Source organism: Podarcis liolepis, assembly GCF_965112155.1.
Source record: "Podarcis liolepis genome assembly, chromosome: 11".
Lineage (NCBI taxonomy): Eukaryota > Metazoa > Chordata > Lepidosauria > Squamata > Lacertidae > Podarcis > Podarcis liolepis.
Genome location: NC_139565.1, coordinates 8,875,644 through 8,890,169, shown reverse-complemented (window position 1 = coordinate 8,890,169; position 14,526 = coordinate 8,875,644). Strand labels below are relative to the sequence as shown.

Below are 14,526 nucleotides of genomic sequence, written 5' to 3'. Positions count from 1 at the left end.
ATTTTTCAATGGTTCATCTTTCAGATCGGGTCTACTGGAATAAACTTCATCCATTATTTGGAGGCAATCATGTGATTCTTCATCATCTACCTCTGGTAGGGGCAGCAAAGTTGCTGGATTGAGCATATTCACTACTCGTAGATGAATCCTGGGATTTTCACACAATAGGCCTTGGTACCTAGCCATCCTTGGGTTCGTTAGCCAATAACTACCCTTATATTCCATGAGTGTCAGAACAGCATGAGGTACATTCACATACATCGTCTGGCCGAAGGTAAATTTGTCAGCTTCTTTGACAAGGCTTGCAGTGGCCGCTACTGCCCTTAGGCATGGAGGCCATCCTTTTGCTACTGAGTCCAATTGCTTTGACAAATAAGCTACTGGACGGTTCCAACTTCCTAATCTCTGGGTCAGGACTGCCGCTGCAATCCCATTCTGTTCATGTACGTACAGCTGAAAGGGTTTTTCCGAATTAGGCAGTCCAAGAGCTGGGGCCTCCATAAGTCGTTGTTTGATAACTAAAAAGGCTTGTTGCTGCTCAGGTCCCCATACGAATGGGTCCTTTTCTGCACCTCGAGTGCTTTCATGTAAGGGCTTGGCCAGACTGCTGAAATCAGGTATCCATAGTCTACAAAACCCTGCTGTTCCCAGGAATCCTCTGAGTTGTTTCCTTGTGGTAGGTTCCTTGATAAGGCAAATAGCTTCTTTCCTCTCTGGTCTCAATGCTCGTTGTTGGTGTGAGATGTCAAAGCCCAAATATTTGACCTTTTCTAAACATAACTGTGCCTTTTTCTGGGAAACTCGGTAGCCAGCTTGCCAGAGCAAGTGGAGCAGTTCCTCTGTCCCTTCTTTACAGGTATCAAAATCCTTTGCCGCTAATATAAGGTCATCTACATATTGCAGAACCACCTTTTCTCCAGGTATTGAGGGGTAACTTGTTAGATCCTTTGCCAAGGCAGTGCCAAATAAAGTTGGGGAATTTTTGAATCCCTGGGGCAATCTTGTCCAGGTTAGCTGGCCTTTTGTTCCTGTCAAAGGGTCTTCCCACTGGAAGGCAAATATAGGTTGGCTCTGTGGTGCCAACCGGCAACAGAAGAATGCATCTTTCAAGTCCAATACAGTAAAAAATGTTGCTTCTGGTGGGATCAAACTCAGCAGAGTATATGGGTTTGGTACATTTGGGTGCAAGGTCTCGATAGCCTGGTTTACGAGCCTCAAGTCCTGCACTGGCCTGTATTCATCTGTCCCAGGTTTTCGAACAGGCAAAAGGGGTGTGTTCCATTCTGATTGGCAGGGCTTAAGCAGACCATATTTTAATAGGCGGTCCAAATGTTTCTGGATGCCCTCTGCTGCTCGCCGGGGTAAAGGATATTGCTTTACAGATACAGGGGTAGCCATAGGTTTTAAGGTTACTACAATTGGAGCTATATTCTTAGCCATTCCTGGTGGGCTATTTTCGGCCCATACTCCTGGTGGCACCTGTAGAGTTCGGAGGAGCTTGTTTAACTCTGTATCCAATGTGGGTTGGACTTGCAGGGCTGACATTAGGCGCCATGATTGTTCCTTAGGTACTGAGAGGGAAATTATTCCTGCTGCCTTTGATGGCAGTTTCATTTCTGGACCTCGAGGAGTGAAGGTGATTTGGGCCTGCAATTTGGACAGCATATCTCTACCTAAGAGAGGTATTGGACACTCAGGTATATACAAAAACTGATGGGTTAAACGATGTCCCCCAATCTGGCATTCCAAAGGTTGGAGGAAAGACCTCTTAGCTGACTGACCAGTGGCACTTTTAATGACTACACTCTTGGATGCCTTTTTCTGCAATAGTTCTGGGAGTACTGAGTATTCAGCCCCAGTATCAATCATAAAGTCTATTAAATGGCTCCCTAATTGAATCGTGACCGTGGGCTCCTGGAAGCCTAACTTTATGGAGTCCGGTCTTTCCTAGTCTTGGGTAAAATCCTCCTCTGCCAGTCCAATGAAATTGTCTCTACTCTGTCCTTGTCCAGGTCTCTGATATCTTCCATTTCGGATCATTCCCCGTCCCCGTCCCTGGTTTCTTGGGCCGGAGCCTGGGCCTGGACCTGGGCCTGGGCGTACTTCTTCCAACCTCAGGGGTTCAGGACACTCCCGCTTCCAATGACCCTCCTTCTTGCAATTCGCACATTGATTCCTTCCCAGTGGTGGATTCCTTCCCCTCCCTCTCCCTCCATTTAAGGGGCGGTAGTCTTGCTTCACTGCTGTGGCCAGCATTACCATCTTTTCCTTCTGCCACTTCTTCTTCTCTTGTTTCTCAGCCTCATCCCTATTCCGATAAACTCGGCGTGCAATGGCCATAATTTGGCTCATCAGCATCCCTTCCCATCCTTCTGATTTCTGAATTTTCTTACGAATGTCAGAAGCGCACTGGGCCACAAATGTAGCAGTAATCATTCTGCTGTTTTCAGGGGCTTCAGGGTCAAAAGGAGTCCATATACGATAGGCTTCTTGCAGCCTCTCTAAAAAGTCTCCTGGACTCTCATTTGGTTTCTGTTCTACTTCTGAGACTTTAGACATGTTAGTGGGCTTCTGGCATGCCCTGCGGATACCTTGCACAAGCGTCTGGCGATAGGTGGTAAGCCTGGCCAGGTGAATTACATTGTTTGGATCCCAATTGGGATCTTCCAAGGGAAAGTTGTCTTGGAGATGACGGTCAGTATTATAAATATTTCCCACTCTGGCCTGCTCACGCAAATATATCTGTGCCTTTTCAATTATGTCTCTCCTTTCCTCAGTGGTGAACAGAGTATTCAGGAGCTGGCGGCAATCTGTCCAAGTAGGACTATGAGTATTTATTATTGAAGTCACCAAGTCCATCATAGCCTGAGGTTTTTCTGCAAAAGATGGGGTGTGTGTTTTCCAATTCATCAGATCTGTAGTCGTGAATGGAATATATTGCAGGGTCGAAGTTCGAGGTGGCCGTGGTCCGGGTTGCCCGTTAACCAGCACAGGCTCCTCAAGTGCATCAAATACTCTTCTGAGAGGGGCTACTACGTGATCTTTCTCTTCGCTTTGCTCTAGAGGCCTCAAATCATAGGGGATGGTATTTGTCCCAAGGCGTTCTTTTAGCAGCCTTATACGCCTGGCTGTATTGCTTGCTGACCGATTAAGGTCTCCCTGTAACTTCTGTAATAATTCTCTAGGACTTGGATGTACAGGGGTTTGGGGTAGGCAATCAGTTGTTCCACTAAAAGAGACTGTAGATGGAGTTCTACTGGGACTCACAGATGGAATAACCACTTCTGCTTGGGCTTTATTATAGGACTCCAATGCCTCCTGAAGATATTTATCATAATCTATCAAGGAATCAAGTTCTGTGACTCCAGCCCCATTATTCATTCCACTTTCTTGCCTTGGGGTTACAACTGGTGGAGTGTTTGGATTAGGCTCCCTTCGATGTGGAGCATAGGGTGGAGGTGGAAGCACCTCTTCCTCTGGTCCCTCAAAAATGGGTTTGAGTTTATTTGGCAAGATTCCTTTCCTAGCTTCGGCTTTTACAGCCAATAATTTGCATCGTTGGACTTTGCATTCCCTTATCCATGGAGGATTTTTATTTAATGTGCTCAGCCAGGAATCTATATATGAAAATTGTTCTGGGCACCCTCCAGTTTCTTTGGCGATATTAGACCAAAGTTTGCTTACTAAATTTATATCAAAGGTTCCCTGAGATGGCCATCCAGTATTTTGTTTTGGCCATTCTAGTTCACATAACGTTCTCAGGCGCTCTGGCGTCATTTTGTCTCCGTATGCCCCTGAGAAGGCTTTCTTAAAATTATTTAACATACATTCAAGAGGTGTATTTTCCCCCTTTGAACCTCCAACTCCCATTGTATGGCCCTGTGAAGTATCCACTCAGTCACTCACACACTCGTTTTCACACTCAGGTCAGCTGCAGACTGTACTTTCTCACACATACAATGCGCTAGATACTTCACCACACACTACCTCCCATTCTTCCCTTTTCCCTACACCAGATCAACATCTGATGTACCCAACCACCTAGCGTACTCAGTTCCCACTTACTGAGACGCAGAAGTTTGATCAAGACTTCTCTTCCTCCCAATTAATTGGAGGGCCAAAACCCCTTAGTGCACTTACCCTTAGCTGGTTGCCTGTTTATTTCTCTGGTTCCCCCCGGTCCGTCGCCGTCGGTGGGCAGGGTATCAGACAGACGAGACTTCTGCGTTCCCCTGGAAAAAACTTCCCAGTGCGCGCTGGGTCAGCAGTGAGTGGTCCTCTCTCTTGTATCCTGCCCAGTAAAGGCGAAGGGGCTGCGTTCCAGCAGACCACTTATCCGAGTCACGGCACCATAAAATGTAGCACCCTGCTTGTGGTTAACGCTTAGCTGGAATGAAATATTCAACGCAGCAATAGAGAAATTAAAATAATAATTTATTTGTCAGACAAATAAATGAGAGACACAGTGGTATATGGTTACCAATGCTCTGCCTGCCAGCCCTCATGGCCAGCACTTATATTCCCTCAGCCCAGTCCCCTTGCTCCTCCTTTGGCTGCCTCTGTCCAATCAGCCTGGTTGAATTTCCTATTGGCTGATTGCTAGAACCAATCATATCAGATACACCCATTTCCTATTACCTTTTATGGGAGACAGAGAGCTATATTTTCTTCTATTTATAAATGGCAAACAAGTAGCCATTAACCTCTACAAGGCACCTTAATTACCAGATAACCTTTGGCCTCTCTTTCCCTATTCCCTACAAACCAGATGGTTTTTAATTTCATTTTTAAACAGAGGCTCGGCAACCAGATGTCAGGAGTGCTCCGATAGTGCCTCCCGTTTGGCATGGGTCTGTGGTCTCTTCCAACTCTAGGACTCTATGTCTCTATGAAATAAGAATCTAATATCTAAATTTCATGCTTTCTAAATCCTTTGCATAATTACATTTAAGCCTATATATTTAATACATTAATATATATATACATTTAGAAGAAAGGGAACTTAGTAAAAAACCAGTTTCCAAAAGCAACTTCCGAGAGAAGCCTCTTAGTTTACAGCCCCCTTTTGCTGCTAAAACAGCTGCTGTTCTAAAAGCAACTTCTTCAATTTACCCTTTGGGCTTAAGTCTAAAATGGGAGGCATAATAATTGTTTTTGCAACTTGATTATTCTGTAATTTGTAAGGTCAGTGACCTCGCTTCTCAGCCTTTTTATGACCGCAATAAACCAGGGGCCCTCTTTAAGATGAGCACATCTGCCGATGCACTCACTGCTTGGCATGAGAGATGCTGCCTGGCATGAGAGATACAGATATTTTAAAATATATTTTAAGCTCATTTTAAGAATACAGGTGTTTGATCAAAATATAAGCCTTGATTAAAATGCAGACTATGAACAGATGCCTCATTGCCCTGCAGACACTGTCAATTAATGAAGACTGAACTTTAAATAAAATTCAGGCTTCTGCTTCTTGAATTAAATGCTTCTTTCAGACAAACACTGAACCGTAGTTTAGTGCAAGTAGCAGTGAGCTTTGAGTTCACAGATTCCCCCTTGCCTCCTTCAGCACAGCCATGAGATCAGAAGCATCCTCTTTTAAGTTTTGAACTAACCTGTTTCTTTTTGTATCTGAATTTGAGGGGTGGGAAGAACTACGTTTAGCTTTTGAGAGCCCACGTCAAATTGTGGATTGTGATCCTGGCATACTTAAAACTATAGTTTAAACTAATCAGAGCTCTTGCCGGTTAATTTAAAAGTAGAAATGGATGCTGATGATGTTCTCCTTATGGCATGATTCGTAAGAGAAGAGAGGAAGGGGGAGCATGTGAGACCAGGACTCCATGGCTGCTCACACACATAAAGCTAAAATGGAGATTTGGTGTTGCATCCAGCCAGGGCCCAAGTATCCTTTTCTAATGTATTGGGAAAATGTATTTAAGACAGAACTACTTGAGTTAAATGTGGATGTTTTGAATAACATGTATCATGAAGGCACATGAGGCCTCCATCTTTGTGAAGCTAAGCAGGTCCAACTCTGGCTACTGCCTGGATGGGTGACAACCTCAGAAGCCACGTATGAAGGTTGAATGTAAGCTGAAGTAAATCAGTAAAAGATGTTTTTATACCATCAGCCTCCCCTTGTAAAACAAGTTTAAAAGACTTCTGTGAGGGTGAGAGAGTCTCTTAGATATAAGAATATGAAAATTATATAAATGCCTCCTCTACTTAGATGCAAAGACCTTAAAGTACTGAGCAGGAGGCATGGTGTTTATAGAAAGCGATCGGAGGGGAGGAGACTTGGACATACAGGATTGCAAGATTTTGTTGCTTAATTAGTGTATTTAAGATATATTTTTAATGACTAAAAGATGCCCATGATTAATCACCAATTTGAAAAACATACAGGCGCTACTTTTTTTAAAAAAAGGAAAAAAGAACTGTAGATGGCAAGCGCCATTTTGGTATTGTGTCCTGTGTGAGAAAGGAAGGGGAATACATTTCTTGTAAGATGATGGCTCCTGGTGCATAAGTTCACATCATCAAAAACAAAACACTCAAGCAGCTATGCCATTTATTTTAGAACTATTGGGTTGTTGTTTTTTTATAACAAAGCACTTGAGATTAGACTGGCCATTAGTTTAACAGATGGAAATAGAAATTGTATTACATCAAAGTTTGAAAAAATGCATGTTATTTTTGGGGGGTGTAAATTTGGTTGTTGATGGTGCATTTTGAAATGTATTCTTGCAGTAGAGATACTAGTCTGGGTTTCTATGCTCCCCTTTCCCCTCCAACCACATGATCTAGTTCCAAGGCAGCAGGGTTGTCCTGGCTTGGCAAAGATTTACGTTCCTCTTTGGAAGTATTTGGTGAGAGTCCTTTTGTTGAGACGCTTTATCACCTCTATCCAGCATTTCATTCCCCTTCTCCAGCTGTTCTTTTCTTCTGTTTTCTACTAGCCCTTCACCTGAATCCACTTGCTGCAACACTATTGTTTTGTGCTATCAAGGCGCATGGTCTTTGTTATGTACTGAAGTTCTCACCCTGGGCCAGCAGGGGGGATACTGTAGATAGTTTTCACTCAGGTCCACATAGGCCACAACTTAACAGTCTTACTCTTGTGTTTTTAAGAAGAGGAGTGAATGAAACACCTTATGACAGTATCAGCCACCCATCCTTACAATGTCAATGAAATTTTATCTGGACAATACTTATTTTTCTAAATTGCTTCAGCAGAAATAATTCCTGCTTTTACTTTTAATATTTACTTGTTTCAAAATTACTCGTATTTCCAATTTTTCACAGTCCACTAACTATTTACTCAGCTTGTTGAAGCAGAATGAACAATGAACCAGTTTCTCAAAACCTGCTGATTTCGCTGGCTATCTTTCCTCCTCCTTTCTGCATAGTCTTACTATTATCTTTGGTATGCCTTTATCGGAACTTCTTTGTCTTCAAATATCCCTAACATTCTATTTCCATTGCACTCTAATAGATCTCTGCCTTCAGTCTCCACACTTTTTACTTGACCAGATTCAGATATTACATCTTGCCTTATTAAGGCAAGATATGCACAGACCATATACACATACATGCCACCCGCTTCCCTTCTCTTTTCTCTCTGAGGACCCTTTGAAATAAATAGGGAGGCTGCAGGGGTAGAAGAGAAGGTGAAGTCTCTTACATGAGCAGATTTCTGCTGTGCAACAAGGATTCTGCCCTATAGGTTTGGTTAACCAAGAAAGTCTTCAACCTTGATGTGCCAAGGAGAGAAAAAGTGGTGCAAGAACAGAACATGCAGGCACAAGGCTCAAGCCTAGTTGCATCTGAACGGGCCCTTTCCTTAGAAGATATCTTGGGTCAGTAGATTAAGGGCCCACAGGCTAAATCGTTGCATGAATTGGATATTTTAGGCATTGGATAATTGTGATTTAAATAGTACACAGTAGGGCCAGGCAATACCTGGTTTTCACCATCATGATATATCACCGGCTAAACATTGTGATATACTGATAAATCACAACGTCTGAAATAAGGATGGAGCTATGTAGAGGCATTGGCCGGCTTCATGTTTTTCCCCCATTGTAATTTTTGCTGGCACCTGCTCTTATGATTTGCTGCCTCCTGCAGGAAGCAGGAGAGAGCTGAGCGGGCAGAGTTAACGGGCTGCAGGAATCGAGAGCATTGGCTGGCTTCATGGTTTTTCCCCACATTATGATTTTTGCTTAGCGCACACCCAAACACACACACACACACACATCGTGATTTGCAATATATTCCCAGGTCAAAAATTATGAAACCGCTAGCAAGATACGGACTTCAAACCAGTTATGGATAATATATCGGTATACAGTATCGCCCAGTAGTTTCCTGTAGTTTTGTGGTAGCCATATTTCTTTTGACTTTAGTGGAACCGAGGTTAGAGAGGAATTGTACACTGGTGTTTGAGTAGCGGAAATTAGTCATTTATATCAGGAGTGAGGAGCCTCAGGCCTAGGCATAAATGTGGCTCTCTGGACCTCTTTCTTTGGCCCTCACGATGCGCCCCCCCCCTCCAGCTGCCCTCCTGCAACAGGTCACCCTCTTCCTAAGTGCTTTGCCAAGAATGTGTGTTCAAACTGTAATAATGCCTCTTGTTTGGCTCAAATTTGAATGGACAGGTGTATGTGTAGAAACCAGATTTTTTGCTCAGCTGGACTGTAATCTGTTGCACAGTGGTAAGACTCGCATGAATATTACCCCTGGCTGCCTGTGAGAGTATGTGGCCTTTGGGCCTAAAATGATTCCTCGCCTCAGTTTTCTACATCACCTTGAATAGTGATGGACACTCCCCTTGTTCAGCCTGTTGGACAATTGTTTCAGTCAAATAATATCAAACATTTAATAGAGAATGGAAATCCAGGAACCAGCCAAGGCACCAAGGTGCACTTGTGATGTGGCTCATCCTATCTTGTGTAATTTTAGAAATGATACGATAAGTGAGAAGATAACAAAAACGAATCTGTTATGCTTCACTGCGTTAAAAAAAATTAAAATCAGTTTGGAAGATTATGGGTTGCAAAATCATGCCCTCTGTCTTCCGTTTCCAGGTTTCTCCCAACAATAGTTTGCCAAGGTGTCCAGATTCCTGAATGGAAGGACTATTTTCTCTTTGCAGAGGGAATATCAGTGGGTGTTTTCTGAGTAAAACTGGCATTGGCTACAGCCCATACTCTGGAATTCTAAACTAGGGTATACAACTTAGTGGTGATCACACCTCTCTTCAGTAAAGGGTGAAGACCAGTAATTCTATAACTTGTTTTCTCAAGTCCTATATACAGAGGGGGATTTCGTACACTGTATTCCCCACGCAGAAGTAAGTAAGGCACACAGAAGTGAATTTTGGAGATGTGGGAACTGACTCCTATAATTCTGGAAAAGTCAGAACAAACCCTAGAAACATACAGGTGACCCAAATGGGGCGTAGAGGGAGTTGTTTTCAAAAGCAACTTGCAGTGTTGGCCACACAGCAGTTTTATGTATCCCTTGGTGCAGTGCAAGCAAATGCCCCTGTGGTAAAAAATAAGTGTGTTTCATTTGGAAGCCTTGCCTCCTTCCATACCCCAGTCTCATAATCTGCATTGTGCCACAGTGCTTGGTCTGGTCAGTAGATTGAACCTCTAAGGACACTGATCTGTTGTACATACGCAAGACACACCTGTGTGACAGATCTTGTAATGTAGGCTTAGGCCACATTTACCGTATTTTTCGCTCTATAGGATGCACCTTTTCCCCTCCAAAAATGAAGGGGAAATGTGCGTGCGTCCTATGGAGCGAATGCAGGCTTTCGCTGAAATGCAGGCTTTCGCTTCACACCCTGGGCTTCAGGCAGCTATCCACAAGCCTTCGGGCTCTGAAGGCTTGCGGGTAGCAGCCTGTTCTGGGGTCAGGGAGAAGCTCTGGCTTCCCCCATCCCCAGCCCCACAAGCTCTGGGAGCGGCGGCGAGGTTGCGCGCAATCTTGCCGCTGCTCCTGAACCTGTTCTGGGGGCTGGGGTCGGGAGAAGCTCGGGCTTCTCCAGCCCCGTGGCTGGGGGAGGGGGAATAATTTTTTCCCCTTTATTTCCCCCCCCCCCCGAAAAACTAGGTGCGCCCTATGGTCCGATGCGCCCTATGGAGCGAAAAATACGGTATCAGCCTTAGCAGGTGCTCTGTGTAAGGTCCCTCGATGCCCTACAGAGAAAGCCCTATGCTACCACCAGGCCTTTTTTGGGTCGTGACAGCATAGAAATTCTATCGTAAGGGAAACAACCGTCGTTAGAAAAGTACTTTACATATATGTAGAACTGCTTCTATATCGGGGTTGTTCACAAGCGCTTATACGAGGCGGGTGCCTCTGATTGCCTCAGCCAGTTCAAAAAAGCAACAACCCGGATCTAAAGCTCCTACGCAGTTTTCAAGAGTGCTTACGTAACTCCCTCCCCTCTTTCTCTTGAAAATGGCTGGAAACCTTTGCTACAAATGAAAGAGTCGTCCCATGTTGCTACAGATAGCAGTTTAGGGAGCACGATGAGTGGAGAGAGAATGGATTTTAAAAGGCACTTGAAGAATAGGATCAAATACACCGTAAGTCCTACACTATTAATTAAATAGTAAGAAATACTTTTAGTTTCTTTCAGGGATAGTTTAACCATTTAACCATGAAAAACAGGCGGGGGGCGGCACACACACGCACCTTGTTTTATAAGATCTCCATCTGCTTTTAATATCATTAGTTGGCATTTGGTCTTCCTTGTTTAAACCGAAAGCTGAGTAAAACGACAGTACTTCATGCATTAAACTCTGGCTGGTCTTGAAAGAACTGTTTTCCCTTTACCTTTTCTTTCTCTACTTTTCCTACAGTCTGGTGCCTCAGAGGGAAAGGAGGAAAAGGGATGCTTTACAACAAATGCGCTTATGGTACTTTGTTCCCACTGCTACCCCTTTATAGACCTGAACTCTCCCTGCCCCCCCTTCCCTTGCTTCACTGTTTGTAATCTGAGTTGCTTGGCCTGTGCTTTTGTTTACTACAGATGTTGCATCGCTTTCAAAAATGCCGTCTGTGAGTGATCCTTTCCGTCCCCGAGCTCCTATTTTGTTTGCTTGCTTAGTTTTATATTGGCTAACGATCCTCAAATTACTGGTTTGTGTTTTGCCATGTGTATCTGACATCTTGCACACCTCATTTTTATCATTTCAGCAGTGCTCCCAACCCAAGAACCAGAACTGTGTTACGTTAAAAGCAATCAGAGTGGAAGAGGATTCAAGGGAAACAAAAGGACATGGCTGCCAATTAAAACAATTGGAAGAAACTTTTTTGTATATATATAAAAAAAGCGGTGGTCTATTTTTTATATTTAGTTGGAAGACGTTTTAGTTTTGTGAAGAGAACTTTTGTGTGAGGACCCTAAATAACTGTAAACTGTACCATTTTTACTTTTAATGCTAGGAAATTATTCCCAAATATAAAAAGCAGCGTGTAAATTTTAGCCTTCGGTCTGAATAACTCTTCTTATCAAAAGAGCTTTCTTTTCTGTACAGCGCTCATGTCTAAAATGTGATGGCAATCATCTAGCTTCTGTCAACCACCACCACGACTGTGGCATTTCAGCTATTTGGAATGACAAATGCAAATTATCAATGTAATTTCTCTCCCTAGGTGGAGAGAAGTGATACTTCATTTCCCCCCGCCCCCATAAACAGCTCCATACAAGTTTGACTATCCTAATTTTAGTAGGATTTTTATAAAGCGGTAACAGACTACTAAACTAGCGTCCATCAAATTGTGATTTATTTTTATGTTTTTGTTTTCTGGGGTTTCTATTTTTTTCTCTTCCAAGTTACACCACTGTCTGTTGTGTTACTTACTGCTTCTAGTTTAAATGTAAAGATTGTATGTGCCGTATTTTAGGGCCACTTTGGAAAGTTGTCCTCCTGTGCAGGTAGAGAAAAACTATCCTAACACTACTGGTTTGCGCCAAAATGCAGGAGGCAAGGTGAGCTTCCTAGTAACTTTTCTTTTTTCTTTTTCTTTTTCTTTTGGCAGATATTTACAAACACCATCTCATGTCTATAAAAGCAATGCTAGGGATGTCTCTCTCCAAGCCTTTAGGGCTGCTGCAGCCACCAAGATCTCCTACAGCCTACAGCAGGCATGGCCAAACTTGGTACTCCAGCTATTTTTGGGACTACAATTCCCATCATCCCTGGCCACTGGTCCCGCTAGCTAGGGATGATGGGAGTTGTAGTCCCAAAACAGCTGGAGGGCCAAGTTTGGGCATACCTGGCCTACAGCATTACCTAAGGGTTCAGACAGGAATCTATACGCCACCCTACCTGGGGAAGCCAGAGATTGAACCTGGACGTTCCGAATAGAATTGCATGGGCTCTAGCACTGGAGTTGCAGTAGCCTCTTTGCATCCCTTGTCTGACACACTGCAGCTTTAAATTACCTTTTTAATGGAGAAGCAGTAGTAGCAGTCCTGGAGGCAAGTGTACCTGGAGCATCCTAAGCTAATTTTCACTTGTGGCTTTAAAAAGTTGGAAGAATGGGGTCAAAGCACCATGATGCTGCTTTCTGCCCTTTTGTTATTGGACATAGCACTTTGACAGCTGCATTGGCCACCTTGTTAGATCTTAAAGGGACAGGAGGCGCAGTACAATCCTGCTCCAGGAATGCTGTCTTTCTTCCACTCAGCTCTTTTCTGCCTAGGGAAAAATTGCTGTGGGAGCCAGAAAGTGGCACAAGAACACCTGTCTACTTGAGGGCAGTTGCTACTACTTTTTAAGTAGGGTGTTGGCTTTGTGCCTTAGGATTTGGCTTGGGGTGGGGGTAGTTGCCCCTGTGGGGCTAGCAAAAGAAACCTAAAACTAAGAGACTGCTAGCCACTTGACATTGAGCAAGCTGCTAACCATCATAGTTTCAGTGAAGAAGTTGCTGCTAACAGTTGCCAAGAAATGCAACTATAGTTTCATGAATATGTTATGATTGAATTCTCGCTGCCACAACAGACACATTCGGTAGAATTGGTTCCCTTATTCATGGCCTGTAACTTCCAGCATTTTACTTTAAATCACTGTGCTGCTTCATGTGACCCCAAAATTTCTCCATGGTGTAGCGGCTTTAAGAATCTGCAGACTTTATGCGTGGGAAATATTTGAAAGAATGTGATGTTTCCACATCATGCTGGACTGATAGAGCCAATATTTGGTTTCACAGCCTGTGTACATGGTACCAAATACTAGAATTACCAAAAGGTGAGCTACAGTCCCCACCCCTCTTACTTTGCAAAAGTGTTTTATGAGTAAGGACTTTGTAATGTCTCTGTGCTTTGTAATGTCTCTATGCCAGCAAGTTTGGAAAACTCAGCAGTGGCCAGAGGATTGGAGAAGATCAGTCTACATTCCAATCCCAAAGAAAGGCAGTGCCAAAGAATGCTCCAACTACCGCACAATTTCACTCATTTCACATGCTAGCAAGGTTATGCTTAAAATTCTACAAGGAAGGCTCAAGCAGTATGTGGACCGAGAACTCCCAGAAGTGCAAGCTGGATTTAGAAGAGGCAGAGGAACCAGAGACCAAATTGCAAACATGCGCTGGATTATGGAGAAAGCTAGAGAGTTCCAGAAAGACATCTACTTCTGCTTCATTGACTATGCAAAAGCCTTTGACTGTGTTGACCACAGCAAACTATGGCAAGTTCTTAAAGAAATGGGAGTGCCTGATCACCTCATCTGTCTCCTGCGAAATCTCTATGTGGGACAAGAAGCTACAGTTAGAACTGGATATGGAACAACTGATTGGTTCCAAATTGGGAAAGGAGTACGGCAAGGCTGTATATTGTCTCCCTGCTTATTTAACTTATATGCAGAATTCATCATGCGAAAGGCTGGGCTGGATGAATCCCAAGCCGGAATTAAGATTGCCGGAAGAAATATCAACAACCTCAGATATGCAGATGACACAACCTTGATGGCAGAAAGTGAAGAGGAATTAAAGAACCTTTTAATGAGGGTGAAAGAGGAGAGCGCAAAATATGGTCTGAAGCTCAACATCAAAAAAACGAAGATCATGGCCACTGGGCCCATCACCTCCTGGCAAATAGATGGGGAAGAAATGGAGGCAGTGAGAGATTTTACTTTCTTGGGCTCCATGATCAGTGCAGATGGTGACAGCAGTCACGAAATTAAAAGACGCCTGCTCCTTGGGAGAAAGGCGATGGCAAACCTAGACAACATCTTAAAAAGCAGAGACATCACCTTGCCAACAAAGGTCCGTATAGTAAAAGCCATGGTTTTCCCAGTAGTGATGTATGGAAGTGAGAGCTGGACCATAAAGAAGGCTGATCGCCGAAGAATTGATGCTTTTGAATTATGGTGCTGGAGGAGACTCTTGAGAGTCCCATGGACTGCAAGAAGATCAAACCTCTCCATTCTGAAGGAAATCAGCCCTGAGTGCTCACTGGAAGGACAGATCGTGAAGCTGAGGCTCCAATACTTTGGCCACCTC

At 43.7% G+C, this 14,526-nt stretch overlaps 1 protein-coding gene across 13 annotated transcripts in view; it reads left to right on the top strand.

Annotated features, from left to right (window-relative positions):
• The window catches only part of CDC14B (cell division cycle 14B), a 69,988-nt gene that overhangs the window by 52,767 nt on the left and 2,695 nt on the right, over positions 1 to 14,526 (top strand). For 3 of the 13 annotated variants that reach the window (XM_083464933.1, XM_083464944.1, XM_083464936.1), the window contains 2 exons: positions 10,881 to 10,937; positions 11,218 to 13,355. In XM_083464933.1, coding sequence (XP_083321059.1) covers positions 10,881 to 10,937; positions 11,218 to 11,257 — 97 coding nt within the window. In that variant the 3' untranslated portion in view covers positions 11,258 to 13,355. Of the gene's footprint in view, positions 1 to 10,506; positions 10,605 to 10,880; positions 10,938 to 11,217; positions 13,356 to 14,526 lie in introns of all 13 variants that reach the window. The other 10 variants (XM_083464939.1, XM_083464945.1, XM_083464937.1 and 7 more) reach the window with 5 other exon arrangements.